Source organism: Macaca fascicularis, chromosome 13, assembly GCF_037993035.2.
Source record: "Macaca fascicularis isolate 582-1 chromosome 13, T2T-MFA8v1.1".
Taxonomy (NCBI): Eukaryota; Metazoa; Chordata; class Mammalia; order Primates; family Cercopithecidae; genus Macaca; species Macaca fascicularis.
The window spans coordinates 97,437,156-97,464,122 of record NC_088387.1 but is presented as its reverse complement, the minus strand read 5'-3'; the positions used below and the strand labels follow the sequence as shown (position 1 = coordinate 97,464,122).

The 26,967-nt window shown below is 45.9% G+C and overlaps 3 protein-coding genes across 29 annotated transcripts in view; 1 reads left to right on the top strand and 2 right to left on the bottom strand.

Annotated features, from left to right (window-relative positions):
- PTRHD1 (peptidyl-tRNA hydrolase domain containing 1) lies at positions 1-3,119 on the bottom strand. Its single transcript, XM_005576411.4, has 2 exons — positions 2,854-3,119; positions 1-333 (listed from the first exon to the last, which is right to left on the bottom strand). Exons 1-2 carry the CDS (start codon positions 3,103-3,105, stop codon positions 163-165), a joined length of 423 nt encoding a protein of 140 aa, XP_005576468.2. The 5' UTR covers positions 3,106-3,119; the 3' UTR covers positions 1-162.
- Positions 2,871-25,154, top strand: CENPO (centromere protein O). Of its 18 annotated transcripts, none has more exons than XR_012422605.1 (10): positions 2,871-3,229; positions 3,582-3,695; positions 11,533-11,702; positions 16,661-16,778; positions 17,789-18,048; positions 18,936-19,107; positions 20,190-20,358; positions 21,371-21,490; positions 21,591-22,256; positions 22,702-25,154. XR_012422605.1 is itself a non-coding variant. In XM_074012218.1 (8 exons), exons 2-7 carry the CDS (start codon positions 3,650-3,652, stop codon positions 20,321-20,323), a joined length of 900 nt encoding a protein of 299 aa, XP_073868319.1. In that variant the 5' UTR covers positions 2,871-3,229; positions 3,582-3,649; the 3' UTR covers positions 20,324-20,358; positions 22,101-25,154. The 18 variants fall into 18 exon arrangements, 6 of the variants coding, with proteins under 6 accessions (XP_073868319.1, XP_015289424.3, XP_073868318.1 ...); XR_012422602.1 differs by having other exon boundaries at positions 2,871-3,248; XR_012422611.1 differs by lacking the exon at positions 21,371-21,490 and having other exon boundaries at positions 17,890-18,048; positions 22,101-22,256.
- Positions 21,918-26,967, bottom strand: part of ADCY3 (adenylate cyclase 3) — a 101,547-nt gene continuing 96,497 nt past the window's right edge. For 6 of the 10 annotated variants that reach the window (XM_005576417.4, XM_005576419.4, XM_074012212.1 and 3 more), the window contains 5 exons: positions 25,973-26,119; positions 25,287-25,406; positions 24,293-24,416; positions 23,517-23,641; positions 21,918-22,896 (listed from right to left, as the gene is read on the bottom strand). In XM_005576417.4, coding sequence (XP_005576474.2) covers positions 22,714-22,896; positions 23,517-23,641; positions 24,293-24,416; positions 25,287-25,406; positions 25,973-26,119 — 699 coding nt within the window. In that variant the 3' untranslated portion in view covers positions 21,918-22,713. Of the gene's footprint in view, positions 22,897-23,309; positions 23,642-24,292; positions 24,417-25,286; positions 25,407-25,972; positions 26,120-26,967 lie in introns of those variants that run through there. The other 4 variants (XM_065527343.2, XM_065527344.2, XM_065527346.2 and 1 more) reach the window with 1 other exon arrangement.

Below are 26,967 nucleotides of genomic sequence, written 5' to 3'. Positions count from 1 at the left end.
TAGTTATTAATGACAACTTTAATAGGAACATGCGCTGAACCCTCAAGAAACTGTCACAACTGAAAGACGGGAGCAAGCTGACACTGCAAGCACATGATGCTCTGGAATGGGTGGCCTGCTGATTCTGGATCCAGCTGGTATTCAAACACATCAAAGCAGCAGTCATTTGAACAATCGGAACTTCTTCAAATACTGGCCCACTTCTTCCTTGGGGTAGGGCCGGAGAGCAATGCAAGTGGCGATATTCTCTGGTTGCTCAAGCCACAGCATGTGGTCAATGTTCTTCTGTTGCAGGGTCTCAGCCAGCTCCTTTAGGGTGGTCTCATTTGGGGCCTAAAGGAGAAGAACATAGAACACAAACTGAATAGCCCACTTAGGAAGTGTCAAAAGGCCAAAAAGGGTTTCGGGAGTCCTCTTCACTGAAAGTGGAGTGACAGCTTTACCAAGGAGGGAGCTGCAGAGCAACGATGTCATTCCTTGGTGCACTGGGGAGGGGAGAGAGGCCTCCTAGTCCTGTTTAGACAATGGAGATTTGTATCTTCCCTCGTGAGATGTCGTGTGCCCAACATCCACATGTGTAATGTGTAATTCTGCTCTACACGTTTTCCAGCTCTCCTATGGCTGGTGCCCATAATTTTAAATGCCTCTGACTTTAACCACTGCCTAATGGAAGTTTTTTTTTCTTTTGAAACAGAGTCTTGCTCTGTCACCCAGGCCAGAGTGTAGGGGCACGATCTCGGCTCACTGCAGCCTCTGCCTCCCAAGTTCAAGTGATTCTCCTGCCTCAGCCTCCCGAGTAGCTGGGATTACAGGCGTACACCACCACACCTGGCTAATTTTTGTATTTTTAGTAGAGACGCGGTTTCACCGTGTTGCCCGGGCTGGTCTGGAACTCCTGACCTCAAGTGATCCACCCGCCTAGGCCTCCCAAAGTGCTGGGATCACAGGCGTGAGCCACCGCGCCCAGCCCCTAGTGGAAGGATTTCTAAAAGCACATCCACTTCCACTTCCCTCCACCCCTCCCACTCTACCCTACTGAAACCTAAAGGGGTTTTCCTTCTGCTGGGATAGCTCCCACTTGTTTATTAAACGGAGAGTACAATATTCTCTAACATCCTTCTGAAATCGTTTCTGGGTCATCCTTACTGCCAATTCACCCATGATGAATCCCATTCCAGGAAGTATTAAAACTATCACTCAGAAAATTATTATTTTCATGTTAGTTTGCATAAAGTTTATCTTTTACCTATGAAGGCAGAAGCCACTAAGATAATCAGAGGCTGGTTTTAACAAATTAGAGAATGCCAGTATTGCTACTTTTAACCTGCTAAGTCCTTCCGGCAGAGCTCTGCTGGAGGACTCATCAGCTTCTTCAGCCTCGGGCAGAGGCATAGTACAGTGAGATACAGTGAGTCTCTGGAATCAGACTACCGGACTCCAAACTCTTGCTGACTGCGTGATCGTGGACAAGTTAGGCGACTTCGCTGGCCTCTTCGTCCCTTTATAAAATGCTTCCTAGTGGGGATCAATGAAATTAGGCTCAGACCTGTGCCTGGCACATACTAAGCACTCAATAAACGTAGTTAATCCTGGTATTGTCTTATATTTTATTGGCCCTTCTGACTACAGCAGCACCTCAATGTAATCAGTAGCGACTCCTAAGTTCCCTTCTTGAGTCATGATTAACAACTAAGAATCATGAGACCCTCTTTTAAACTCAGGGGAGTCACTTAATCCCTGTAGGCTTCAGAGTTTCACCCGAGACAAGAGGAGTCTGAACCTGATTTCTTAAGACCTCTTAATAGGAAGAAAATCTAAGTGAAAAGTCAGCGGCTTCTGTTCTGCCTACTCAGATTCTCAAGGCATTTTTCCTACAGGTTACCGCCTGATGTTTCACTATCCAGCAGTAATGTTTCTCTTGAAAGATAATCTGTCTTTGCCAGTCTTCCATGAAAGTATTACTCCACCCCTCCACCTGAGTTCTGGCTTCATTACTTTAAAGCCGTTTTTCCTTATTATAAAATATGTGCTTAAGGTAGAAAATTTCAAAAATACAGAGAAGCATTAGGAAATAACCAAAATCTCACCATGCACTACTTAATATTTAGATATCTTTCCTTGGTTTTTCCTTTCAAAGTCTGGATCATTCTGTACATATAGTTCAGTTAGCTTCGCATCATGAGCACTCTTCCAGACCACTAAATATGCTTCAAAAACATAAGGGCTCCCATGAATATCCTTGTGCAAAGCTCTTTGGGTCCATCTGATTATTTTCTTAGGCTACATCTCTAGCAGCAGGAGAGACAGAGTCAAAGGGTAAGGGTGAGATTTGTTTGGTTATCTGCAAACAGAACTTGACTGCTATTTTAAAAGGTGCACCGATTTACACCCCTGGTGACTGGTCTATCTGAAGCTAGGTTCAAATAAGGCTTTTAGTGTTTATTTTCAAATACTTTGGCGTCCTACCCAGGTAAATACTCAGTTTGACTTCACTTTGCACTGTCCCCACGGCGAGAAGGAGCTCGCTCTGTCCCCTCGGGCTCGGTTTTGCTGGAGGACAGCACTTTGGGGCATGGCTTTAAAAGGTCAGCCAGTGCACAGGCGGAACGGCGGGGACACAGGCGGCACCACTTCACCGCGAGCCCAGAAGGGGGCGGACGACTGCTCTCCACTCTTCACACAGTCAGGCCCTCCCCAAGGACGCACCTCCAGGGAAATAGCTCCAGTCTAAATGTTAACGATCACCCCAACCCCCGCCGCACCCACTCCCCGCAGCTAGGCCTTCGGACCGAAGATCACACCCACTTCCGCCCTCGACGTCTCAGCACCTCCCCCTCCGCCCGAGTGCCTCACCTCAAGGACCACTTTGCGCATGCGCCCCAGCTCTTGGAGGTAAGCGGTGGTGTGCGGATGGTCGCGGTGAGTGTGCAAGGCCGCGGTGGCCGCGTGACAAGCCTGCGCCACCAGTGCGCCCGCCGGCCAGGAGAACGGAGCTTGTGATAGATCCTTTCGTAACACCAAGTATTGTACCAGGACCTGCGGCTCCGCCCCAGAGGCCGCCATCTTCCTCACCACCCGAAAGACCGGACCTACTCCCCGGTGCATCCTGGGATCAGGGCGGGGCCCTGAGCGCCGCCATGTTTTTGTACGGCAGGATCGCAAAGCACGCCGGGACCGGTTGGCTTGGTTTTGAAGACGTGGATGGCGGGAATTCTCGCCCCTGGCCTGGGTGAGCTAGAAGGGAGAAGGTAGGGGAAAGACCCAGTGTCTGACGGGACCGTGGCCAGGGTGGCGGGCTGAACGGCCTTCTTAAAACTCCTTCCGTAGCTGTGAAGCCTGCTGGACCAGAGTAGCCGGGGCCTCGGGAGCGCGCCGGGGCTGCGGGGTGGGCGCAGGGGTGGGCGTGGACTCTGCTGGCTCGGGCGCTGGAAGAGGGCTGGCGGCTCAGGAAAGGGGATCCTAGCCGTGACGTTTGTGTCATCCGCGGCCCAGGGGTTGTGCCTGAGTGGTGTGTGCCCTGCCGTCTGGGTTTGAATGGGACTAGATGCGATATGACTCTGTTGCCATTTTTCTTTTATCAGCAAGGACATTGAGGTCTCTATCACCGCTTGCCTAGACAACTTCATGGGAAGGCCCTTGGCAATCTGAGATGGAGCAGGCGAACCCTTTACGTCCAGATGGCGGGTCTAAAGGAGGTATTGAGAGGGCCGCCGCCTTCCCCTTCCTGCTGCTGCCCAAAGATGATCCGCAGGCTGAGAGAGCCCTTTCCTCCTGGAACTGACGTGGGACCTGACCTGTTTGGGAGCAGAATGGTGAAAGGAACTAACATTGAAGACAAAGGGACAGGCAGCCAGGATTATTCGAGGAGGAAAAATGGCTTCGTTTCTAGGCTCCCACCTCTTTTGAAACGGATTAAGTTGCATCCATCATATGCTCAGTGTTTATATTCTGAACTGCGGTTCTAGCCAGGGAGGTTTCTTTCCTCTCCCCGGGGTTTTTGGGCCATTTATGCATTACTCCTGAGGGAGGGCCAGTGCGGGGCAGTGACTGTAGTGTTGGTTAGAACTGGGTTTGAGTCTTGGCTCTGCCATGATAAATAAAGGGCCCTTAGGCAAGTCACTTTGTTCTCTGCCTCTGTTTCTTCATCTAGAAAATGGAGGTGAAAATGGCACGGTAGTTGTAGTTGTGGAAAAAGTATTTCTTTTGTGGTGGAATAGTATTTAATTCAAACTTTTCAAGTGAAGCATTTAGCACATGTCTAATATATAGGAAATAATGAAAGGCTTTGTAAGTGTCTTAAAAAGTAGAAAGTGTTTAAAGAATTAATTGTTAGAGTTGCTTAGAATTATGAAACTATTACTTAGTCCTTAGTCAATCCTTTGGAAACTGAGATTTGCATCTGAATTTCTGTCCAGAAGGAAGTTGCTTTCTTCTTTAGTGCCCGGTAATATTTGTGGACAGTTCTGGTTTTGTGTTGCTTTATGTCCTGTGCTATTAATACTTTTTAGAACTTTGGCATACTTAAGCCTGATGCCTAAATCCGGAGGGTTCTACGTTAGTACTTTGGGAAAGCTTGCCATAAAACCCAACTTTAAAAATAACTCTATAGTTTTAAAAAGAATTCTGAGTTTGTCAGTGAATTTGGTGATCCCGTTTTTCTCTGGGCCATCATTATCATTGATAACTATGAAGTAGCTATATTCAGCTTAAGATGACTTAAGCTGAGACTGTAGATAATAAAAGTATATGGGGTAAGATTTACTGTTACTTTAAGACTAAAAATAAGTTTGGTGACTTTGTGTAGTGGAAACATGCTACACTCAGGAGTAACCTGTTCTCTAGTCCAGGCCTAATTTTGTTTCTATTAAAATAAGCGATGAGGTGGAAGTTTTGGATTATCAAGAGACTTAGACCCGTCTCCTTATTCTTTACCGAAAACAATATTTAAACATTTAGCTGTTACCCATACTGGTTTTCTCCCTCTGCTTGGGTGATTTCAGCTTTTGGTTTATTATTTGAATTGTCCCCACTCATTTCGGAAGGAAGGACATGGAATTTTAGTTGCAACCAGATTATTTATTCGAATAGGCAGGGATTTTGACTTTTTTTGTAACCTTTTTTTGGGACAAAGCTGACTGGCTAGGGTGAGATGTCATAACTTCCAAGGTAAAGCAGGCCCAGCAGATACACTCCCTCTTTTCTCTAGTAGCAACGCTAAACAGCAACGCTGCCCCCTTGGTGTAGAGGGGATCAGGTCCGTAAAGAAGCTGGGCAGGTTTGAAAGCCTGAGAGGAGAACTGTGTGGAAATGCCTAGAGAAGCAGCAGCATGATACTGTTTTGAACACCTACTTACCTCAGAAACTTTGGGAACATTGATATCTCCTGTTTTAGTAATGTAGAATTTCCATAAAGGAGAATTTGGTCAGGCATCTCCTGTACCACCCTAAATAATCTATGTGTGTGTGCTTTTCAGATCACCTCCTGGTTGGACAGTAAATAATTTGTGTAAGCTTCATGAAGACAGGGACGTCATTTTGCCACTGGAGTATGAATAACTTCCGGCACGGTCCTTGGTCCATAGTAGATTCTCAATACATAGTTGTTGGATAAATAGAGACTTGTGAATAAAGCAGTTAATCACATTCTAATTGTTAGGACTAATTTATTTAATTTGAATTTTGGTTTTTCACGATTATTATTGTAGTATTGTGGATTTTTCTGTGGACATGAGCCAAGTGAATGTAATCTCCAAGAGTGTCATGCTTGGTTGTCTGTGTTTCAGTAAATATTTCTGGGGTGTTGGCCAGGCGTGGTGGCTCACACCTGTAATCCCAGCACTTTGGGAGGCCAAAGCGGGCGGATCACAAGGTCAGGAGTTCAAGACCAGCCTGGCCAACATAGTGAAACCCCATCTCTACTAAATATAAAAATTAGCCGGGCATGGTGGCACATGCCTGTAGTCACAGCTAATCAGGAGGCTGAAGCAGGAGAATTGCTTGAACCTGGGAGGTGGAGGTTGCAGTGAGCTGAGATCGCGCCACTGCACTCCAGCTTGGGCAACAGAGTAAGACTTCGTCTCAAACAAACATTTCCGGAGTGTTTACTATGTGTCAGACATTGTGCTAGGGTTAAAGGATCCATGGGTGAACACAAATGCACACGGCCCCTGATTTTGGAGCTTTAAGGTTCAGCGGGAAAGATAAGCAAATCAAATAATCTCACTAATGAATATACAATTAAAAGTATAGTGGCTGGGTGCAGTGGCTCACACCTGTAATCCTAGCACTTTGGGAAGCCGAAGTGGGAGGATCGCTTGAGCTCAGGAGTTTGAGACCAGCCTGGGAAACATAGTGAGACCCCATCTCTTTTATTTAAAAAACAAAAACAAAAAAACTATAGTATTGTCTCAGAAGGATCTTTGAGAGCTTATGAGCTGGCACCTGGCCTTGTTCTGAAGGTGCTGCAAAGGTTTCCCTGAGGAAATGCTGTTTGCACTGAGTGCTAACAAGCTACAGTAGTACAGGTGAAGGTGGGTAAGGGGCAGCTGTGGAAGAGCCTTTGGTGTGCCTGTTGCGGGGTGGGGATCAGGTCAGTAAAGAAGCTGGGCAGGTTTGAGAGCCTGAGAGAAGGCCTGTGTGGAAGTGCCTAGAGAAGGAGCAGCATGATACTGATGAGGGTAGGAAAGATCCAGAGGCCAGTAGGCCTTGTAGGCAGTGTGAAGTCATTGAAAGGCTTTAGCCAGCTGGATGACGCGATCCAGTTTAGATTTTGAAATATGCTTTCAGTGTATGGGCCACCTAGGAAACTTGTAATAGTCCAGAAATGGTGGTAGCTTGAACTACAATGGTGGCATTGCAGATGGGGAAAATGGAAATATTTTAGAGATACTAGGAATGTATATTCAATAGGATTTGGTAATGGATTGGGACTGGGGCAGGAAGAAGGTGTAAGGAAGCAAGTACCTGGTTTACACAGCTGTAAATGGTTCTAGTCACTGAGGGGTTTGGAAGGGGAGATGGTGAATTCAGTCTTGGACATGTTGATTGTCAGGTTCCTGTGAGTCTTCCAAGTAGATACACTGAGAAGGCAGGTGGGTATTCTGCTTTCTCAAGAAGCAGGAGAGAGGTATAAGCTAGAGATACATATTTGCGAGGCATCGACATGTATGGCCATTAAGGCTGTGGGTAGTGATGAGATTTCTTCTGGAGAGAAGAGGTCTTAGGACTGAGCTCCAGAAAATGTCAGCATTTAATGATCAAGGAGGAGAGTAGGAGCCTGCAAAGCAGAAAGAGGGGTCAGACAGGTAAAATATAAGTGTCACAAAAACAAGTAGTTTGTCTCTTGTTCATCACTACATTCAGTGCCTGAAATAGTGCTCGGCACAAAATAGATGCTTAATAAACATCTGTTGAACAAGGCAAACCAAGAGGCTGGTATGCTAAGATTCAAAGGAAAAGAGGGTTTCATGAAGGTGGTGATCAGCAGAAGCATATAGTGCTGGGAGGTGAGATAAGGGAGCTTGAAAAATGTGCTTTGGGTTCAGCAACATTGACATCACTGTTGATCCTGGAGTAGTTTTGTAAAATAATGGGAACAGAAGTGAGTTTCAAGTGGATTGAGATATAAGTCACAGGCAAGGAAATGGAGAAAGTGAGTACAGGTTGAGCACTGAAAATCCAAAATCTGAAATACTCCAAAATCTGAAGCTTTTTGAGTACTGACATGATGCTCAAAGGAAATGCTTATTTCCAGTTTTGGATTTTCAGATATGGGATGTTCAGCCAGTAAGTGTAATGCAAATATTCCCAATTCCGAAATCTGAAACACCTCTAGTCCCAAAACTTTTGGATAAATGATACTCAACTTGCATGGACAACTCTTTTAAGTAGTTTTCCTGGCAAGGAAAGGGGAGAAAAGGGAGATGGTAGCTGAAGGGGATTTGTGGGCAAGAACAGGCCTGTGAGTGTATGAAATGTGTGTATGAGTGTGTGTGTGAGTGTATGAGTGTATGAAATGTGTGTGTATGAGTGTGTGTGTATGAGTGTGTGTGAGTGTATGAAATGTGTGTGTGTGTGTGAGTGTATGAGTGTGTATGAGTATATGAAGTGTGTGTGTATGAGTGTGAGTGTATGAGTGTGTGTGAGTGTATGAAATGTGTGTATGAGTGTATGAGTGTGTGTGAGTGTATGAAATGTGTGTATGAGTGTATGAGTGTGTGTGAGTGTATGAGTGTGTGTGAGTGTATGAAATGTGTGTGTGAGTGTGTGTGAGTGTATGAAATGTGTGTGTGAGTGTGTGTGAGTGTATGAAATGTGTGTATGAGTGTGTGTGAGTGTATGAGTGTGTGTGAGTGTATGAAATGTGTGTGTGAGTGTGTGAGTGTATGAGTGTGTATGAGTATATGAAATGTGTGTGTATGAGTGTGTGTGAGTGTATGAGTGTGTGTGAGTGTATGAAATGTGTGTATGAGTGTATGAGTGTGTGTGAGTGTATGAAATTGTGTGTGTGAGTGTATGAAATGTGTGTATGAGTGTGTGTGAGTGTATGAGTGTGTGTGAGTGTATGAAATGTGTGTGTGAGTGTGTGAGTGTATGAGTGTGTATGAGTATATGAAATGTGTGTGTATGAGTGTGTGTGAGTGTATGAAATGTGTGTGAGTGTGTGTGGGTGTATGAGTGTGTATGAGTATATGAAATGTGTGTGTGTGTGTGTGAGTGTATGAGTGTGTGTGAGTGTATGAAATGTGTGTGAGTGTATGAGTGTGTATGAGTATATGAAATGTGTGTGTATGAGTGTGTGTGAGTGTATGAAATGTGTGTGTGTGTGTGGGTGTATGAGTGTGTATGAGTATATGAAATGTGTGTGTGTGTGTGTGTGAGTGTATGAGTGTGTGTGAGTGTATGAAATGTGTGTGTGTGTGAGTGTATGAGTGTGTATGAGTATATGAAGTGTGTGTGTATGAGTGTGTGTGTGAGTGTATGAGTGTGTGTGTGAGTGTATGAGTGTGTGTGTGAGTATATGAAATGTGTGTATGAGTGTGTGTGAGTGTATGAGTGTGTGTGAGTATATGAAATGTGTGTGTATGAGTGTGTGTGAGTGTATGAAATGTGTGTATGAGTGTGTGTGAGTGTATGAGTGTGTGTGAGTGTATGAAATGTGTGTATGAGTGTGTGTGTGAGTGTATGAGTGTGTGAGTGTATGAAATGTGTGTGTATGAGTGTGTGTGTGAGTGTATGAGTGTGTGTGAGTGTATGAAATGTGTGTGTGTGAGTGTGTGAGTGTATGAAATGTGTGTGTATGAGTGTGTGTGTGGGTGTATGAGTGTGTGTGAGTGTATGAAATGTGTGTGTATGAGTGTGTGTGTGAGTGTATGAAATGTGTGTGTATGAGTGTGTGTGAGTGTATGAAATGTGTGTGTATGAGTGTGTGTGGGTGTATGAGTGTGTGTGAGTGTATGAAATGTGTGTGTATGAGTGTGTGTGAGTGTATGAAATGTGTGTGTATGAGTGTGTGTGTGAGTGTATGAAATGTGTGTGTATGAGTGTGTGTGTGAGTGTATGAGTGTGTGTGAGTGTATGAAATGTGTGTGTATGAGTGTGTGTGTGAGTGTATGAGTGTGTGTGAGTGTATGAAATGTGAGTGTATGAGTGTGTGTGTGAGTGTATGAAATGTGTGTGTGTGTGTGTGTGTGGGTGTATGAGTGTGTGTGAGTGTATGAAATGTGTGTGTGTGTGTGTGTGTGGGTGTATGAGTGTGTGTGAGTGTATGAAATGTGTGTGTGTGTGTGTGTATGAGTGTATGAAATGTGTGTGTATGAGTGTGTGTGTGAGTGTATGAAATGTGAGTGTATGAGTGTGTGTGTGAGTGTATGAAATGTGTGTGTGTGTGTGTGTGTGGGTGTATGAGTGTGTGTGAGTGTATGAAATGTGTGTGTGTGTGTGTGTATGAGTGTATGAAATGTGTGTGTATGAGTGTGTGTGTGAGTGTATGAAATGTGAGTGTATGAGTGTGTGTGTGAGTGTATGAAATGTGTGTGTGTGTGTGTGTGTGTGTGTATGAGTGTGTGTGAGTGTATGAAATGTGGGTGTATGAGTGTGTGTGTGAGTGTATGAAATGTGGGTGTATGAGTGTGTGTGTGAGTGTATGAAATGTGTGTGTGTGTGTGTGTATGAGTATATGAAATGTGTGTGTATGTTTGAAGACAGTTGAGACTTGAGCGTGTGTGGAAGGGAAATGAACACAGCAGAGAAAAGGGTAACCGATCATCTAGAGTTTCTGAGAAAGCAAGAGGGGATAGGCCTCAATGAGTAAAATAGGATAATTTTGCATATAGTGTGTGTCTGTTTCTATTTGATCTCACCCAATTTTTTTTTTTTTTGAGATGGAGTCTGTCACCCAGGCTGGAGTGCAGTGGCCGGATCTCGGCTCACTGCAAGCTCCGCCTCCTGGGTTCATGCCATTCTCCTGCCTCAGCCTCCCGAGTAGCTGGGACTACAGGTGCCCGCCACCATGCCCAGCTAATTTTTTGTGTTTTTAGTAGAGACAGGGTTTCACCATGTTAGCCAGGGTGGTCTTGATGTCCTGACCTCGTGATTCACCAGCCTCGGCCTCCCAAAGTGCTGGGATTACAGGCGTGAGCCACTACACCCGGCCCGATCTCACATAATTTTTTAAATGTTTTTATTAGCGGTAAACACTCTAAGAGGTTTCTAGTCTTAATTTGATAGGTGAATAAGTTTTTGGATTCCATTCCAAGGCAAGGAAAGAAGATTAAGATTTTCATATATGTTTATGCATATGAACCCTACAAAACAGATGCTGGATGTACTTAAGAAGCTCAATTAAATAAAGTCTGGGACTTTCTTTTTTGTTTGTTTTTTTGAGACAGAGTCTATCTCTGTCCCCCAGGCTGGAGTGCAATGGCGCAATCTCAGCTCACTGCAACCTCTGCCTCCCAGATTCAAACAATTCTCCTGCCTTAGCCTCCCTAGTAGCTGGGATTACAGGCATGCGCCACCACGCCCAGCTAATTTTTTGTAATTTTAATAGAGATAGGGTTTCGCCATGTTGGCCAGGCTGGTCTTGAACTCCTGACCTCAGGTGATCCACCTGCCTCGGCCCCCAAGAGTGCTGAGATTACAAGTGTGAGCCACCGCCCTCAACTGTGAGAGGGCTTCTCTCCAGCCGGTGGTAAAGCTAGAGAATCATCCTTTACACACTAGAGATGTGGATTTGTGGTAAACTGCAGACCTAGATAAGACACTGCTGCCTAATCAGCGTGTGATGGTTCATATCCTTTCTCGGGCTCTCTTTGAAGAGGATCCTGTTTTACATCACTCTTCAACCTAGGAGGTTGAAGACCTTTGATTTCAATTGTTAGCTCCCCTGCTTTTATAAATTGACAGATATCTAACAATTCAGCTGGCCATAAAGTTCTGGTGAAAAAGAGTCACCTGTTCTTCCCTGAGATACTTCCTGTTGCCACAGTGAGAAATCCTCGGCTTGTAAAATTCTCCTTTTACTCTCCTTAGGTGTTTTAGCTCACTTGGAAAGGCTAGAGAACCAAACGAGCAGATCCCGTAAACGGTCTGAAGAGCCGCAGAGCGCGCAGGCCCAGGAGCGTGTTCTTGGAACCAAGATTCAGAAACTAAGGCACCTGCGAGATGATCCGAGGGCTGCGCTGCGGCACCGGCGAGGCAGCGTGAGTAGAAGGGTGGTGTCAGCAGTTCCTTTAGAGTATAATGAACAAATGTGATTTGGGAATTGGTGAATTGGCAATTTTTAATAATGTGTTTTACTTGTGATCTTACTGGATTGATTGTAGTCCTTGATCCCTCAAATGATCAAACTTGTGGAGTTTGGCCAGGCGCGGTGGCTCATGCCTGTAATCCCACACTTTGAAAGGCCGAGGCAGGCCTATCACCTGTGGTCAGGCGTTTTGAGACCAGCCTGGCCAACATGGCGAAAACCTGTCTCTACTAGAAATACAAAAATTAGCCGGGCGTGGTGGCACGTGCCCGTAATCCCAGCTACTCAGGAGACTGAGGCACGAGCATTGCACCTGGGAGGCGGAGGTTCCAGTGAGCTGAGATCGAGCCACTGCACTCCAGCCTGGGAAACAGAGCGAGACTCCGTCTCAAAAAAAAAAAAAAAATCCTGTAGAGTTACAGTGAATATCACCTAACATTGGTCAGGCACTACTGGTAAGCCAGGCAAGTTCTTCCTGCCAGGTTCTTAACCTGCCCTAATAAACACCTAAGTTTGTTACCTCAATCATAAACATATTAGGTATATACCTAGTAGAATTACTGGGTCATACGATATGCATATTAGGTTTAGTAAATACTGCCAGTTTTTGAAAGTGATCGTACTAGTTTTACATTCCCAGCAATAGTTGTATAAGTTTTCCATTGTTTTGCATTTTTACCAGTACTTGTAGTGGCTTGCCTTGAGTTGTTGATACTTTAGTCATTAGTGACATCTGTCACCCAGACTCAACCTCCTAGGGAGCTTGACCCTTCCCTTTTTTCAGTTCTCTCTCTAGCCTAGGTTCAGTCAGCAAGACCTATCAGATTTTTCTTTTATATAGTCTTTGTCCTTCCTCCATTGCCACAGCTCAAATATTAGCCATATATGGAGTAAATATCAGGTGATTTGGATACCAGGATTATGACAGTAGTCTGCCAGTTGGTGCATCTTCTCGTATTTCTGCTTTTCCAATAAATCCTGCACAGCCAAGAAAATGCTTCATGAAACACCGCACCATTGCTCTGCTCAAAAGCCATCAACAACCCTTAATTGCCCATGGGATATCAGCCTTCCTCCCCGTCTTCCTTTTCCACCTATATCTCTCTTCCTTCCTCCCTTCTTCCTTTTTTTTTTTAAATTGTAATATATATAAAGTGCACAAATCTGATGGACTTTGTTACAAAGTTAGCACAACCAGGTAACTACAACAGTGATTCAAGTATAGAGCATTACCAGTACCCCAGAAGCCTCCAGTTTGCCTCTTCTAGTCATATCTCTTAAGGTACCCACTATTCTGATTTCTGTCACCATACATAGGTTTTACCTGATTTTGAACTTTATATAAATGTTAAAAAGCACTAACTCTTACGTCTGGCTTCTTTTGCTGAATGTTATGACTGAGATTCACCTACACTTTGCTTATAGTAGTCATTTTTTTTATTGCTATATAGCAATTCTGTTTTATGAGTATACTACAACTTGTTTACCCATTCTACTGTGATGACATTTGGGTTATTGGGGTTATTTCACTTTGGGATCATTATGAATGTTGTCACTATTAACATTTTGTGTGTTTCTGTCCTTTGGTATAAAAATATACACTTATATATTGGGTGTATGCCTAGTAGAATTGTTGGTTAGTAGGATATGCATATTAGGTTTAGAAAATTCTGGCAGTTTTTGAAAGTGATTGTATCACTTTTACATTCCCAGCAATAGTGTTCAAGATTTCCATTGTTTTGCATTTTTACCAATACTTGCTATTGTCAGTTTTTAAAATTTGCCATTCTGGTGGGAGTGTAATAATATCTCGTTTTGGATTGAATTTGCATTTGCTTCAGAACCAGTGTTGGGGAATCCCTGTATTGAACATTTGAAAATCTTCTGTTGCGAAGTGTGCTTTTTTCAAGGCTTTTGTGAACTTTTTATTAGGTTGTCCATCTATTAAATTGTAGAAATCTTTACATATTTTGAATGAGTTCTTTGTTGGGTATCTGTATTAGAGTCTTCCTTAGACTGTGGCTTGTCTTTTCATTCTCTAATGGTGTCTTGGCGATGAAAATCTTTGTTTTAATGAAGTTTGATTTAGGAATTAAACTTTATTCTTAGTGCCCTTGTTTCTTGTTCAATAAATCTTTGTCTAACTTAAGATCATGCTGATCTTTTCCTGGTATTTCCTATTTTATTATTTTTTTTGTTTTTAAGACAGAGTCTCACTTTGTTGCCCAGGCTGGAGTGTAGTGGCACGATCCGGCACCCTCCGCCTCCTGGGTTCAGACGATTCTTCTGCCCCAGCCTCCCGAGTAGGTGGGATTATGGGCATGTGCCTGGTTAATTTTTGTATTTTTAGTAGAGATGGGGTTTCACCATGTTGGCCAGGCTGATCTCGAACTCCTGACCTCAGGTGATCCACCCACCTCAGCCTCCCAAAGTGCTGGGATTACAGGCGTGAGCCACCGCACCCGGCTTTTTTATTTCTAGTTTGCTAAGAGTTTTAATCATGATATTATGCTATTAAATTTTATCAGATATTTTTACTGCATATATTAAGGGAATCATGTTTTCTCCCTTATTAATTTGTTATATATTGATTGCTGTTTAAACGATAAATTGCCCTCACATTCTCATAGTAAACCTAATTTGGTTTGATGTATTATCTTTTTAATATAATTCTAAATCTGACTTGCTGATATTAGTTATTAGAACTTTTGCATCTAAATTCATGAGAGAGATTGCCCTATGATTTTTTGTAATAACTTTGTCAGGTTTTGGCATCAAGTTTTATGTTGCTCTTAGAGACATTTGCCTTTTTTTTTTTCTATTCTTTGAAAGACTTTATATACTATTGGTGTTACTTTTTCTTACATTTTGTTAAGGAATTCCCCGGTGAAGCTCTTTGGGCCTTCTCTGTGGGAAGGTTTTAATTTCTGATCCGATTTCTTTGATCAGCATAAGCTGTTCAGATTTCCTGTTTCTTCTTGGGTCACTTTTGGTATGTTGCATTTTGCAGTTTGTTCATTTTATGTAAACTCGCATTTAAAGTTTGAATTTTTTTTTTTTTTTTTGAGACGGAGTCTCGCTATGTCGCCCAGGCTGGAGTGCAGTGGGGTTTTTTTGTTCGTTTGTTTGTTGTTGTTTTTTTTAAATTCAATGATGAGTATTGTGTATGAAAAAATATATGGAGGCCAGGTGCAGTGGCTCACACCTGTAATCCCAGCACTTTGGGAGGCCAAGGTGGGTGGACCACCTGAGGTCAGGAGTTCGAGACCAGCCTGGCCAACATGGTGAAACCCCATCTCTACTAAAAATACAAAAATTAGCCAGGTGTGGTGGTGGGTGTCCGTAATCCCAGCTACTCCAGAGGCTGAGGCAGGAGAATCACTTGAACCCGGGAGGCAGAAGTTGCAGTGAGCCAAGATCGAGCCATTGCACTCCAGCCTGGGTAACAAGAGCAAAACTCGGTCTGGAAAAAATAAAGGAAGGGAACGGGAGGTGAGGGGAGGCGATATGGGTTCTGAGTATGTTATCTTCCTCCAGAGGAAATTTTAGTTTTTCTGGCAAGTAGATAGCATATGGGCACATCACCTTTATTCAGTTGAAGTGGTCTGTTTCCGGTTTCCATTGCTCCTAGGGCATAGCTTTTTTTAGGACCTTCAACTGAAGGTTTGGGAGTGTGTTGGAGACGGGTCTATTAAGGCTCCTCTTCCCTGGCAGGCCCTGAAATCCACATTTTGTTCTAGCAAAATCTCTGCTTGGCTTTTTTCCCCTTTAGCAGCTTATTTTTTTTTGAGACAGAGTCTCGCTATGTCGCCCAGGCTAGAGTGCAGTGGCACGATCTCGGCTCACTGAAACCTCCACCTCCCGGATTCAAGCAATTCTCCTTCCTGCCTCAGCCTCCTGAGTAGCTGGGGTCACAGGTGCACGCCACCACATCCGGCTAATTTTTGTATTTTTAGCAGAAACAGGGTTTCACCATGTTGGTCAGGCTGGTCTCAAACTCCTAACCTCATGATCCACCCACCTCAGCCTCCCAAAGTGCTGGGATTACAGGCGGGAGCCACTGTGCCGGGCTGAGCAGCTTCTTTCCATGTGGTTTCTCAGTCCCCAGTCACACCTGTGCAGTTTAGGAATTAGCAAATGCCGGGAGGGCAGATTGCAAGCAAAACGTTGAGTTCCATTTTCTATGGGGTCTTGGCCCATAGAAAGTCTGCTTTGATGCCATTAATGTCCGGGGTTTATTCCGTATGGGACTGCTGTGGAGTCTAGCTTACGCCTTTCTATGTGGCCCAGTGTGCCTTGCCTGTGAATAAGGAAATGCTCTGAGGCCAGAGGCTGCAGGGAAGCCAGCTGACTTCAGAGCATTTGTCACTCTTCTCCAATCCTGGCTATTTGGATCCTTGTGGAATGCCTCCAAACCATTTGCTCTCTTTGCTTGCCTATTTCTTTTTGGTATTTTATCCACCTTGCGTAGTTGTTCTCAGAGGGCGGGTTGGCCTGGTACCTTCTGCTGGGCTATAACTAGCAGCGTAAGCCTTGGAGCCCTGGCATTTGAAACCCCACAATGTCCAAGCCCAACTTACCCAGCCTTGCCTCTTCACAGCCACCTGTTTTGTCCACCCTGTGCTTAGCCTAGACTTTCCACACAACCTTTTCTTGCTACTCTCTCAGTTCTCTCCACCCATCAAATCTGAATTGTTCTTCAGACCCATACAATCTCCACTTCTGATTCCTGGCATTGTGACCCATGAGATTCTTCCTCTGCTGTAAACTCATAGCAATAACTGGCCGGCCACTGTAGCATTGATGTATCATATCATGTGCCCTGCATTTAGCTTTTATCCAGTTGGGTGAGGGTGGGGACGTTGTGGTGCACACCTTTGTACCTAGATTGATTTGCTGCATATCTTGCAGGTGAAAGCATGTATTGCCAATGTAGAACCCAACCGAACAGTGGAGGTCAATGAGCAAGAAGCATTGGAAGAGAAACTGGAAAACGTGAAAGCCATTCTGCAGGCGTATCATTTTACAGGTTTCGTTTGTTTTTTTAACCTAATTTAGTCTGGGTCTGTCTCTAGTGAGTTTGCTGATGTGTTATCAGTCCTGGACTTATTTCATAATTTATAGTATTTTACACCCTCTGCCCTCATCTCTCTCTCTCTGTCTCACACACACACACACACACACACACACACACACACACACACAGACACAGCTGACATGCTATTTGTAGGCCTATCTTCACCTACAAGATTGGCTTCTTTGTACAGCAGCTGAGTTGGTAGCTGGCTTATTCCATTCATTTTAACAGTTTGTCATGTGCCAGACCCTGTACTATAACTGCCTTTACTGCTGGCTTGTTTTATGCTGCTAGTGAAATAGTTTGAACTTCTCAAGTCTCTGTTTCACCATAAGTAGGGATTTATTCTCCCGTCTATGCCACAAGATAATTGTGGGAAGAACTGGGGACTATGACAAATTATTTCACACTCAGAAAAAAAGAATAGCTATAAATTAAATTTTTGGCCTTGCACAGTGGCTCATGCCTGTAATCCCATCACTTTGGGAGGCTGAGGCAGGATTACTTAAGTCCAGGAGTTCGAGACCAGCCTGGGCAACATAGCAAGATCTCATTTCTACTAAAAATTAAAAAATGAGCCAGGTGAGGTAGCACGCGCTTGTGGTCCCAGCTATTCGGGAGGCCGAGATGGGAGGATTGCTTAAGCCCAGGAAGTTGAGATTGCAGTGAGCTGAGATCGTGCCACTGCTCTCCGGCCTAAAAAAAAAAAAAATCCAGAAAAATTTCTCAATAATTTGACATTTAGGATGTTTTTTCATTTTTACCATTCTTCCATGGTTTGAACAACTCAGTCTCAAAGTGAGCCGGAGTCAAGGGGAAGAATGAGCCTATGATACTCATTCAGCAAACATTTGTTTACAAAGTATACATATTCTGGGCACTGTGGAAGCTACTGGAGGCACAGATGAGTAAGATGTCACCTTGGCCTGCTGTCTGTTGAGGTGTCTTCTCGTTTGCCTCAGGCCTCAGTGGTAAGCTGACCAGCCGAGGAGTTTGTGTCTGCATCAATACTGCTTTTGAGGGGAACCTATTGGATTCCTATTTTGTGGACCTTGTCATACAGAAACCACTCCGGATACATCACCATTCAGTTCCAGTCTTCATTCCTCTGGAAGAAATAGCTGCAAAATACTTACAGACCAACATCCAGCACTTCCTGTTCAGTCTCTGCGAGTACCTGAATGCTTACTCTGGGAGGAAGTACCAGGCAGACCGGCTTCAGGTATCTCTCTGGGATGTTATATGCCTCATTTGTGGGCCCAAGATAAAAGGGGAAAGGGGGGATGTTTTTTGTATTTTCAGTGTTTCCTAACTCTGCATTAGCAGTTTGACCATTACCTTTCCGATGCTGCTGCTTTATATAAAAGCACTATCCCACCCTCTTTTCTTTGAAACTCTGGATGGCTTTGAAGCTTGGGTACTGGTTAAAGGATTATGCACCCCTGAATGGTGGTCTTCAAGCTTTTATCATAAGATTGTACAGAGTGCAGTTGCTATACTTTTGATTCAACAAGGATTTATAGAGTGCCTGCTACGTACCGTACCAAGTGCCTTGCTGAACCTTGGGTATAGATCTCATTAGAAAGAGAAGGATTTCTGCAGTGCCATGGAAGAATGCTGTCCAACTTCCCCTAAACTCTAGCCTACCTTTTTGGGTTGCAGTGGAGCTAAGTTTGGGTGAAAAAAGTAGTTGGGAAATGAATGCAGATGGCTGTAAGTGACTCCTACGAGCTTAGCATTTCCCCCTCTATGTATTTGGAATCACCCTGCAGCTCTCAGTTGCAGGTTTAACTTAAATTGAAATGTGGATGCAGTCATGAAGCATCTTAGCCATGTTAACGTCAGTGAAGTTTTTGCAGCAACAGTCTCTTGTGGAGCTGTACCCCTGGCCATTTAGGCCTGTAGGGCTTTGCGGGCTGCCACTGACTCTTAGTTATCTTACACATCTTTTTCATTAGTTCTTTTTTCAGAACTTTTTCTGTCCCTCATTTATTTCTCTGAAATGTAATTGATGGGCCTCTTTTTGGTTGACATAATTGAAGTGTCAGTAAACACCACCTTTGGAACTGTAGTCATCCTGTACTTCGTTTTGTTCCTCACCCCTCTTAGAGTGACTTTGCAGCCCTCCTGACTGGGCCCTTGCAGAGAAACCCACTGTGTAACTTGCTGTCATTTACTTACAAACTGGACCCAGGCGGTCAGTCCTTCCCGTTCTGTGCTAGATTGCTGTATAAGGATCTCACAGCAACTCTTCCCACTGACGTCACCGTGACATGTCAAGGTAAGAAGGGTGCCTTGGTGCAGCAATTCTCATATCCCAGTTTATTCTAGTGAAGCAGGGAAAACAGGTAGAATCCATGAAGTAGGCCTCTTGAGACACTTTCTCTTTTTATATATAAGCTATGTGTTATTCAGACTGCTAAGACAGAACATTCTTTTTTTTTTTTTTTTTTTTTTGGAGACAGAGTCTGGCTCTGTTGCCCAGGCTGGAGTGCAGTGGCGCAGTCTTGGCTTACTGCAAGCTCCGCCTCCTGGGTTGACGCCATTCTCCTGCCTCAGCCTCCTGAGTAGCTGGGACTACAGGCGCCCACCACCACGCCCGGCTAATTTTTTTGTATTTTTTAGTAGAGACGGGTTTTCACCGTGTTAACCAGGATGGTCTTGATATTCTGACCTCGTGATCTGCCTGCCTTGGCCTCCCAGGGTACTGGGATTACAGGCGTGAGCCACCGCACCCGGCCAGAACATTCTTGTTTCTACCAATCTTTTCCTTCCTCTTTGTAAATAGTAAACATGATTGTCCCCATTTTCCTTCCTCCTTTGCCCACCCACCTCTGCCAGTGTTCTTGCAGCCTATGATTGTTTTCATTGGGGGCCCTGCTTCAGGAAAGACACCTAATGATAAGGCTGAGTCATGGGTCAGTTATGGTGAATGGAGCCAGAAGACTCATTTCACTACGAAGACAAATGGACGTGACGTGTCAGCACACACTTACTCCTCCCTATGGAGCAGTCTCTTAAATGGAAATTCTTCCAGACTGGCTGAGAGACTTTTTGGTGAACCTGTTTCAGTTAAATGTGACATGGGCAATAATGAAAAATTGGGTACAATGTTTTTAGGAGGCAGAAATTTTGAAGCTGCCCCAGATTTCACACCATTGGTCTTTGATTTCTCTGGGCAGTCTGACTGATTCAAGTCCCCAGTCTCTAGATTGCATTGGTCCAATAAGGGGCAGCCTCTCTCAGTGTGGAACCCCCCCCAAAAAAAAAACTGTATGGGTCCAGTGGGTCCAGAATATCAGTGATCCAGGCTCCGATTCCCCCAGCTGCACTGAATGAGATTGGTGGAATCTTTCTTTTTAGGAGGGGAAGCATTATCCACTTCATGGGAGGAGCAACGAGCATCTCATGAAACTCTGTTCTGTACGAAGCCCCTGCATCAAGTGTTTGCCTCATTTGCAAGAAGAGAAAAGTTGGAGATGAGTCTGGTCTCCTAATAGATTGTTTTCACTGCACTGGGAACACCTCAGAGGTAAGTAACCAGTACTGAAGACAGTACCAGGCAGGTGGGGCCCACCCTTCCGATAAAAAGAGATACCTACCTTTTCATCTGGATAGAAGAGCAGGTTTGAGTATAGACACTGGCATTTTTGAACAGTTCCCATGATCTCCTGGTCACTTCTTAAAATGCTCAAGATCATGTTTTTTAAAGGTGTTAATTGATCATACATTTTACTTGAAAATCATTTGTGGGGCAATAAAAGCCTTTTTTTTTTTTTTTTGAGACGGAGTCTTGCTCTGTCACCCAGGCTGGAGTGCAGTGGCCGGATCTCAACTCACTACAAGCTCCGCCTCCCGGGTTTACGCCATTCTCCTGCCTCAGCCTCCCGAGTAGCTGGGACTACAGGCGCCCGCCACCACACTTGGCTAGTTTTTTGTATTTTTTTAGTAGAGATGGGGTTTCACCGTGTTAGCCAGGATGGTCTCGATCTCCTGACCTCGTGATCCGCCCGTCTCAGCCTCCAAAAGTGCTGGGATTACAGGCTTGAGCCACCGCGCCCGGCCAAAAGCCATTTTTTGAAAAAGGTGTATCACTCAAGAAGTACTTATGAAAAAAATATGGAAAACTATCAAATTATTGAGGGCATTGTCACAGTAACTGCTACTAATTTAATGCAAGGAATAGAGACGCCAAAAATCCTAAAATTTTCAAAGGGCTCTCACAGAAATGTAGCACTCCACTCAAACTGCAGTAGCTTGATTGTGTTGAGAAATACTGATATAAATAATGGAAAAACAACCCACATTCACTAATGAAAAGACGACCCCATTTTTTTTTTTTAAAGGAAAGTATTTCTAGCTTTTATGGAAGCTTTAAGTAATTTTTCCTCATTTTCCTGTTTGAAACTTTTGAAAAGGAAGTTCTTTGGTGTTTGGTTAGGTGCAGTGTATTCTAGGCCACTGCTTTATAAACATGGTGTGAGAAAGCAGTAGGATAAAATAATCAGCGTTCAATCTATCTCATATTTTGTTTTCTAAAACAGTTTAGTAGAGCTCTGAATGTACTAAGAAGTCCCCGCTGAAAAAGCACGGTTAGAAATCTGCCCATAAACTCAGGGGGACTCAGGCGCCCCCTGGGTCTTCCCTCTCCTGCAGGCTCTGAGGTTAGTGTCCTGATTTGCTAGCACCCCTGGTTCCTTGGCATGTGGGTCAGATATGAAGACCTGTGTCTGGCTGACCAGGTTCTCCCGTTTTCATCCCTAGCTCTCCCTTGCCCAGGCACAGATAGGAGTCAGGAGTCATGACTGGCCCAAGGCCACGTTCAGACTTAACCTGCAATGGCCACTTCCTAGACCTCACGGTCATGAAGTAACCTCCATGTGGGAGAGCTCCGGGAACAGTGCAGAGGACTAAAGCCAGCTTGGAGTACGCTTTAGAAGAAAGCAGTTGAAGAATAGTTCCGGGGTACAGTGAGCTATGACGAGACCTTCAAGCTCCTGCCTTCCAGGCCTATGGTGGGGACCAGTGGCATGAGTCAGCAAAGTACAGCACTCCTCAGATAAGTGATATTACCACAGCTTCCACCATCACTTTCAAGTTGAATAAAGCTTTTAATAAAACAGTCTTGTTCTTTATCAATACCTGTAAATTCTCTTAAAGCAGTAGCAAAGGCGACTGTAGCAAGAGCTCAAAAGGCAAGGCAATGTCGGAGTGTATTTAACAGAAGATTAAAAATATAAATGTAGAAGATCTGTTTATATATTTTTCTTTCAGAAATAAACCCCCCCTCCCCTGCCAGGTGAAAGGAAATATTGTACTTTCTGCTCTCATGGCTAAGGGGACAGGGGTTCCAGAAGAACCTTTCAAGATGATGAGGAACACCAGGACGAGGGCCATCTCACCTCACTTGGACCACATGGAGACCACCAGGTATCCTGCTTGACCTCCCTTCAGAATGGGAGCAAAACGTTTGCCAGCCATGTCCCGCCCCACCAAGCCCCGTCTGAAGCAGAGCTTCCCCGCCTGTGTTCCCTCCACAGTCCCAGTCAGCCCACTGGCAAAGGCCACTTCGTCCCAGCTCTGCCACCCTTCTGCTCACAGTGGCCAGGGTCCCTCAGGGGCAAGAATGGCAGGGATTGGAACGAGGGCTCTGGAAGGACTGTTCAGCCCTACGCCTAAGACCCCTACGCTGGGGACGCTACAGGCACATGGAGGAATAGCAGGGCCACCCTCAGAGTTTACACATCCATGAACAAACGAAGGCTGAGGAGATTTCTAAACCTAAAGTCCGCGAGTGTGCACTTCAATCCAGGAAGGCCAGGACTTCCTTCAGTTCCAAAAAATAAATTCTCCCTTCCGGTTTGGACTGTTGCAGGCTCGAGGCTGTTCAGGAGTTGTCTACCACCTGGTGGGGCAGTGTGACAGAGGGGCCATTGGGGAAGGTGGCTGGCTTGTCCCGCCCCTTCAAGAAGAAGGTCAGCAGCTCCCCCTTTCCCTTCACAAAGATGGGGCCTCGCCTCACAAAGCGGAAGCCGTACTCTCGGAGGATGACTTGGGTTTCTTCTACCACCTGTAGAGGGATGGGGAGCAAGAATGTGGCATTACTGGGGGAGCCTAGACTGAGGGCGGGTGGGGCTTTGGGTGGTTGGAGCTGAGCACTGATCCATGGGTCCCAGGCAGTACAGGGCCCTCAGCACCCTTCCCAAACCTCCCAGGGCCAAGCCCTTCCTTCCACCCCCGGTGAGCAGCGGGTGGGCAGGAGAGCCCTGGAGTGACTGGCTGGGGGCCTCCTCTCGCCCAGAGACTTCTCTCCTAGGACAGCCATGGTCACCCGGGTGGCAGCACTGTTGCCTGGAAACTGCCACTGCCTGCTCTTGTATCCCTTTGCCCCTTTCGTGGAGCTCTTCTGCCAGACCCCACTGAGACAGATCACAAGGTATCGGAAGGTTCATACCCAGAGGCAGGCCATACGCACCCAGAACTTCAGCCCAGATTTTGTGGATGGGTGGGAGCATTTCCTCCTGCGCTGAGGCTAGCTATTGCAGAGACTCCTTTCCACTCACCCCATGCCTCTGCCTGCGGACTTAACTGTTCGGGGCCAGGGTGGGAGGCGGGCACATGGGAAAGCACTGTTCCGATTCTGTTCCTGTGCCGAGTCTGAGCACGCGCCGGCTCTGCTGCTGGACGTACCTGGATGTTGCCCATGACCCCCGTGGACTCCATCCTGCTGGCTACATTGACCGTATTGCCCCAGATGTCGTAGTGTGGTTTCCGGGCTCCGATGACCCCAGCCAGAACCCCGCCTTTGTTCATGCCTAGGGTGGAGGCATAAAGTTCAGCACAGCCACAGGCCAAACCTTGTCATGAGCCTCAGAAACCAACTCCTCTTTTATAGAATTTGTCACCAGACCTGTACCACAAAGCTCCTAATTATGCAACACATCATTGTCCTCGTTCAACTTGCCTGTATGCTACTGGAGGGTGGCAGTCACGTCTCCTGTTTATCTGTGTGCTTGGCAGTGTCAGCTGCCACCCCCCCATATGCAGATTTACTTGGCATGGTAGTGACCAGTTCTAATACACCTGGTATTTCAAGTCTCCTGTGACCTCGCTCCGGAATGAGACGCCCTCAGTGGAAGAGCAGGTGATCTGAACTCCTTTCAAAGAGCAGGCTGGTCTGGGAAGCCATGCCCTCAGCAGGCACAGAAACCCCTCTGGAAATGGATCACAAACTCACTTCTTGGCCAGGCAGGCCAGGCTTCTGTTGTAAACAGTACGCACAGTATAGCCTGACCATCACATCAGCTGGGTTTTGGTTTAGTCATCTAGAGGAGTCTGGACTAAAGGTCTTTCAGGTCCCCTCACCCTGTGAGTGCGTGAACCTCCCCACCCGAATGCCTCAGGCCTCCTGTCTCTCCTGGTGGGCCGAGCCCCTGCCACAGGGCAGGCCGGCTGGGGGCGCTCACCTATGCGCAGCATGAAGTTATTGAAGGACTGATTGTTGATGTTGGTGAGCGTATCCTTCATGGCCAGTGCAAAGTCGGCCAGGTCAGCCAGGTGCTGCCAGCGTTCTCTCTCAGACTTGTCCTCCTGTGCCAGGGGACCGTGGAGAAAGTGTCAGGGGCCGCTCACCGCAGCAGCCTGCTCTGCTGCCTTCCCTGGCAGTGTTCTGGGGGTGGATTCCCCACAGCTAGATGTTCAAGGCCTGACTTCCCTTCCTCCCACAAAGGAGTCGGCAGCCGCGCTAGCTCTGACTTGCCACTGTGACAGAGTTCACGTAGCAGGTCTAGGCAAAGTCTGGGCAATGGGGGTAGAGGAAACGGATCCGTGAGTCTGAGCGCGAGGCGGGCTCCTTCACCTTGGCTGGGCCTGGTCCTTAGGTTTTGTCAAGTTGTCCTTGTTTGGATCCCTCAACTAGGTGATAAGCACTGGAGGGGGTGACCCGCCTTGGACATGTTTCTGTAACCTCATCCATACGATAGAGAGGGCCATGGGATGGTCTTAGAGGTAAAGCAGGATGATGATGTTTTAAGACCAGAGCTTGGGACCAGGGCTCCTACACCCCATTTTCTCTCCTGGTAGCTGAACACAGGTCTAAATTAGCTTAACAAATGAACAGGCTGCCATTGACCAGAGTTCTGAAGGCCACACTTTTTAAGTTTCCCTTGTTAACAATTGCTCTCCAGTTCCTATGAAAGCACAGAGCCTTAGGGGGCCTGGCCACAGAACCCAACCATCTTAGGTCTGAGCTGTGAACAGCAGGGGGTGGTGTGTGTGCTATTTCTCTGCTTGCCAGACTTTCTTAATAAACCCTACTATTTATATTTACATGCTGCTGGTGGTATGTGTCTGGGACTCCTTTGCACAGCAGTTCTTGTTTCCCACATGCTAGGTCTGGGCTGCCAATCTCTTGCCTGGGGGCAGAGCCTTGTCTCCTCTCTGGCTATTGGGGTTAGCTACCTTGTTGGAGCTGGCAAAGCCATTAGTGTTGACGTCAGGGGTGACTCCTGAAGCTGCCATGTACGTGCTGCCAATGGTTTTGATCTTGGTGATCACCCGGAACTTGGGATTGTCCAGGAGCTGGGGCCAGGATTCAGAAAAGAATTGTCAGCAGTCAAGGCAGATGAATGACCCAACCCAGTGACAGATGTACCTGTTTACAAGGACCCCACTAAACCCAAGAGACACTTTCCTATCAAAGTTCTTACTTAGTCTACCGCTCATCTGCCACGTGACCCTGGGAGAACTCCCTGACATTCTGGGCCTCAATTTCCACAACCTCAACACTGACATAAAATCAGTCTCCTAGGCGGGCTGCGCGCGTGTGGAAAAGCATTCTCCCTGGTATACAGGTTACCCAATCAATGCTGACTAGCTCTGAATTTGAGGAGAGGGTCCCAGGACAGAGAGGTCTCCAGCTGTTGCTTGGCCAGTCCTTACCCTGTGACCCTGTGGGTGAGTTCCTGGGCTCCCACCTCCCCTCCCCTTCCCCAGCCCAGTAGTTCCAGGTGGCTGCAGAAGTCTGTGTATTGCAGAAGGGGCTTATCTGGGATGGTGGAGCCAGTTTCTCTGGCCTCTGCAGCCTATCCTAGGATGTGATGTGGAGTGGGCCGGCTTCATCGCCAGAGTGCGGGGTGGGGACTCACAGAGTCAAAATCCGAGATGATTTCATTGAGGAAACGCAGACACTCGATACCGCCATTGTTGATGCTCTCCTCTGTGTAGAAGTCAGCAAAGTTGGGCAGGGAGGCAAACATGACTCCAATCTCATCATACGTCTGGCTGTACAGCTCCTAAAAAGAGGCAGGGCCAAAGTGCTCAAAGCATGTCTGACTGGATGATGTGCTGGAGAAATGCATCTGTTTTCCACACACGACATGTGTACTCAGCTTTTTGTATTCACACATCAGTCAGATTATCCCAGCCTCTTTTTTTTTTTTTTTTTTTTTTTAAAAGAGTCTGGGTCTTGCTATGTTTCCCAGCCTGGAGTGCAGTGGCAATAAACAAGCACGATTAGGTACAATTGAAACGCACTGCGGCCTCAAACACCAGGTATCTGGGACCACAGGCACATGCCACCATGCCCGGCTGTAGATTATCCCAACTCTGAATAATTTAAAAATAGCTCATTGCTACTTTTTTTTTTTTTTCTTGAGAGACAGAGTCTTGTTCTGTCGCCCAGGCTGGAGTAGAGTGGCACAATCTCGATTCACTGCAACCTCCACTTCCAGGTTCAAGTGATTCTCCTGTCTGTTTCCCAAGTAGCTGGGATGACAGGTGTGCACCACCACATCCAGTTAATTTTTGTATTTTTAGTAGAGACAGGGGTTTCACTATATGTTGCCCAGGCTGGTCTCAAACTCCTGACCTCAGGTGATCCACCCACCTCGGCCTCCCAGAGTGCTGGGATTACAGGCGTGAGCCACTGTGCCTGGCCACTACTTTGAATAAATTTTAAAACAGCTTCTCTAGTTCCTCTAATAGCCCCAGCTGTGAGGAAGAGGGTACTGTGGAGCTGGGAACCACTTTGGCGAAGTTCACAGGCAACAGAAAGGTGGGCTCTAGCAATAAGTCTTGTCTTCTGACACATGGCCTCAGAGCTGTATGGCCCACGTCACCATGCCTACAGCAGTGCCCTTTA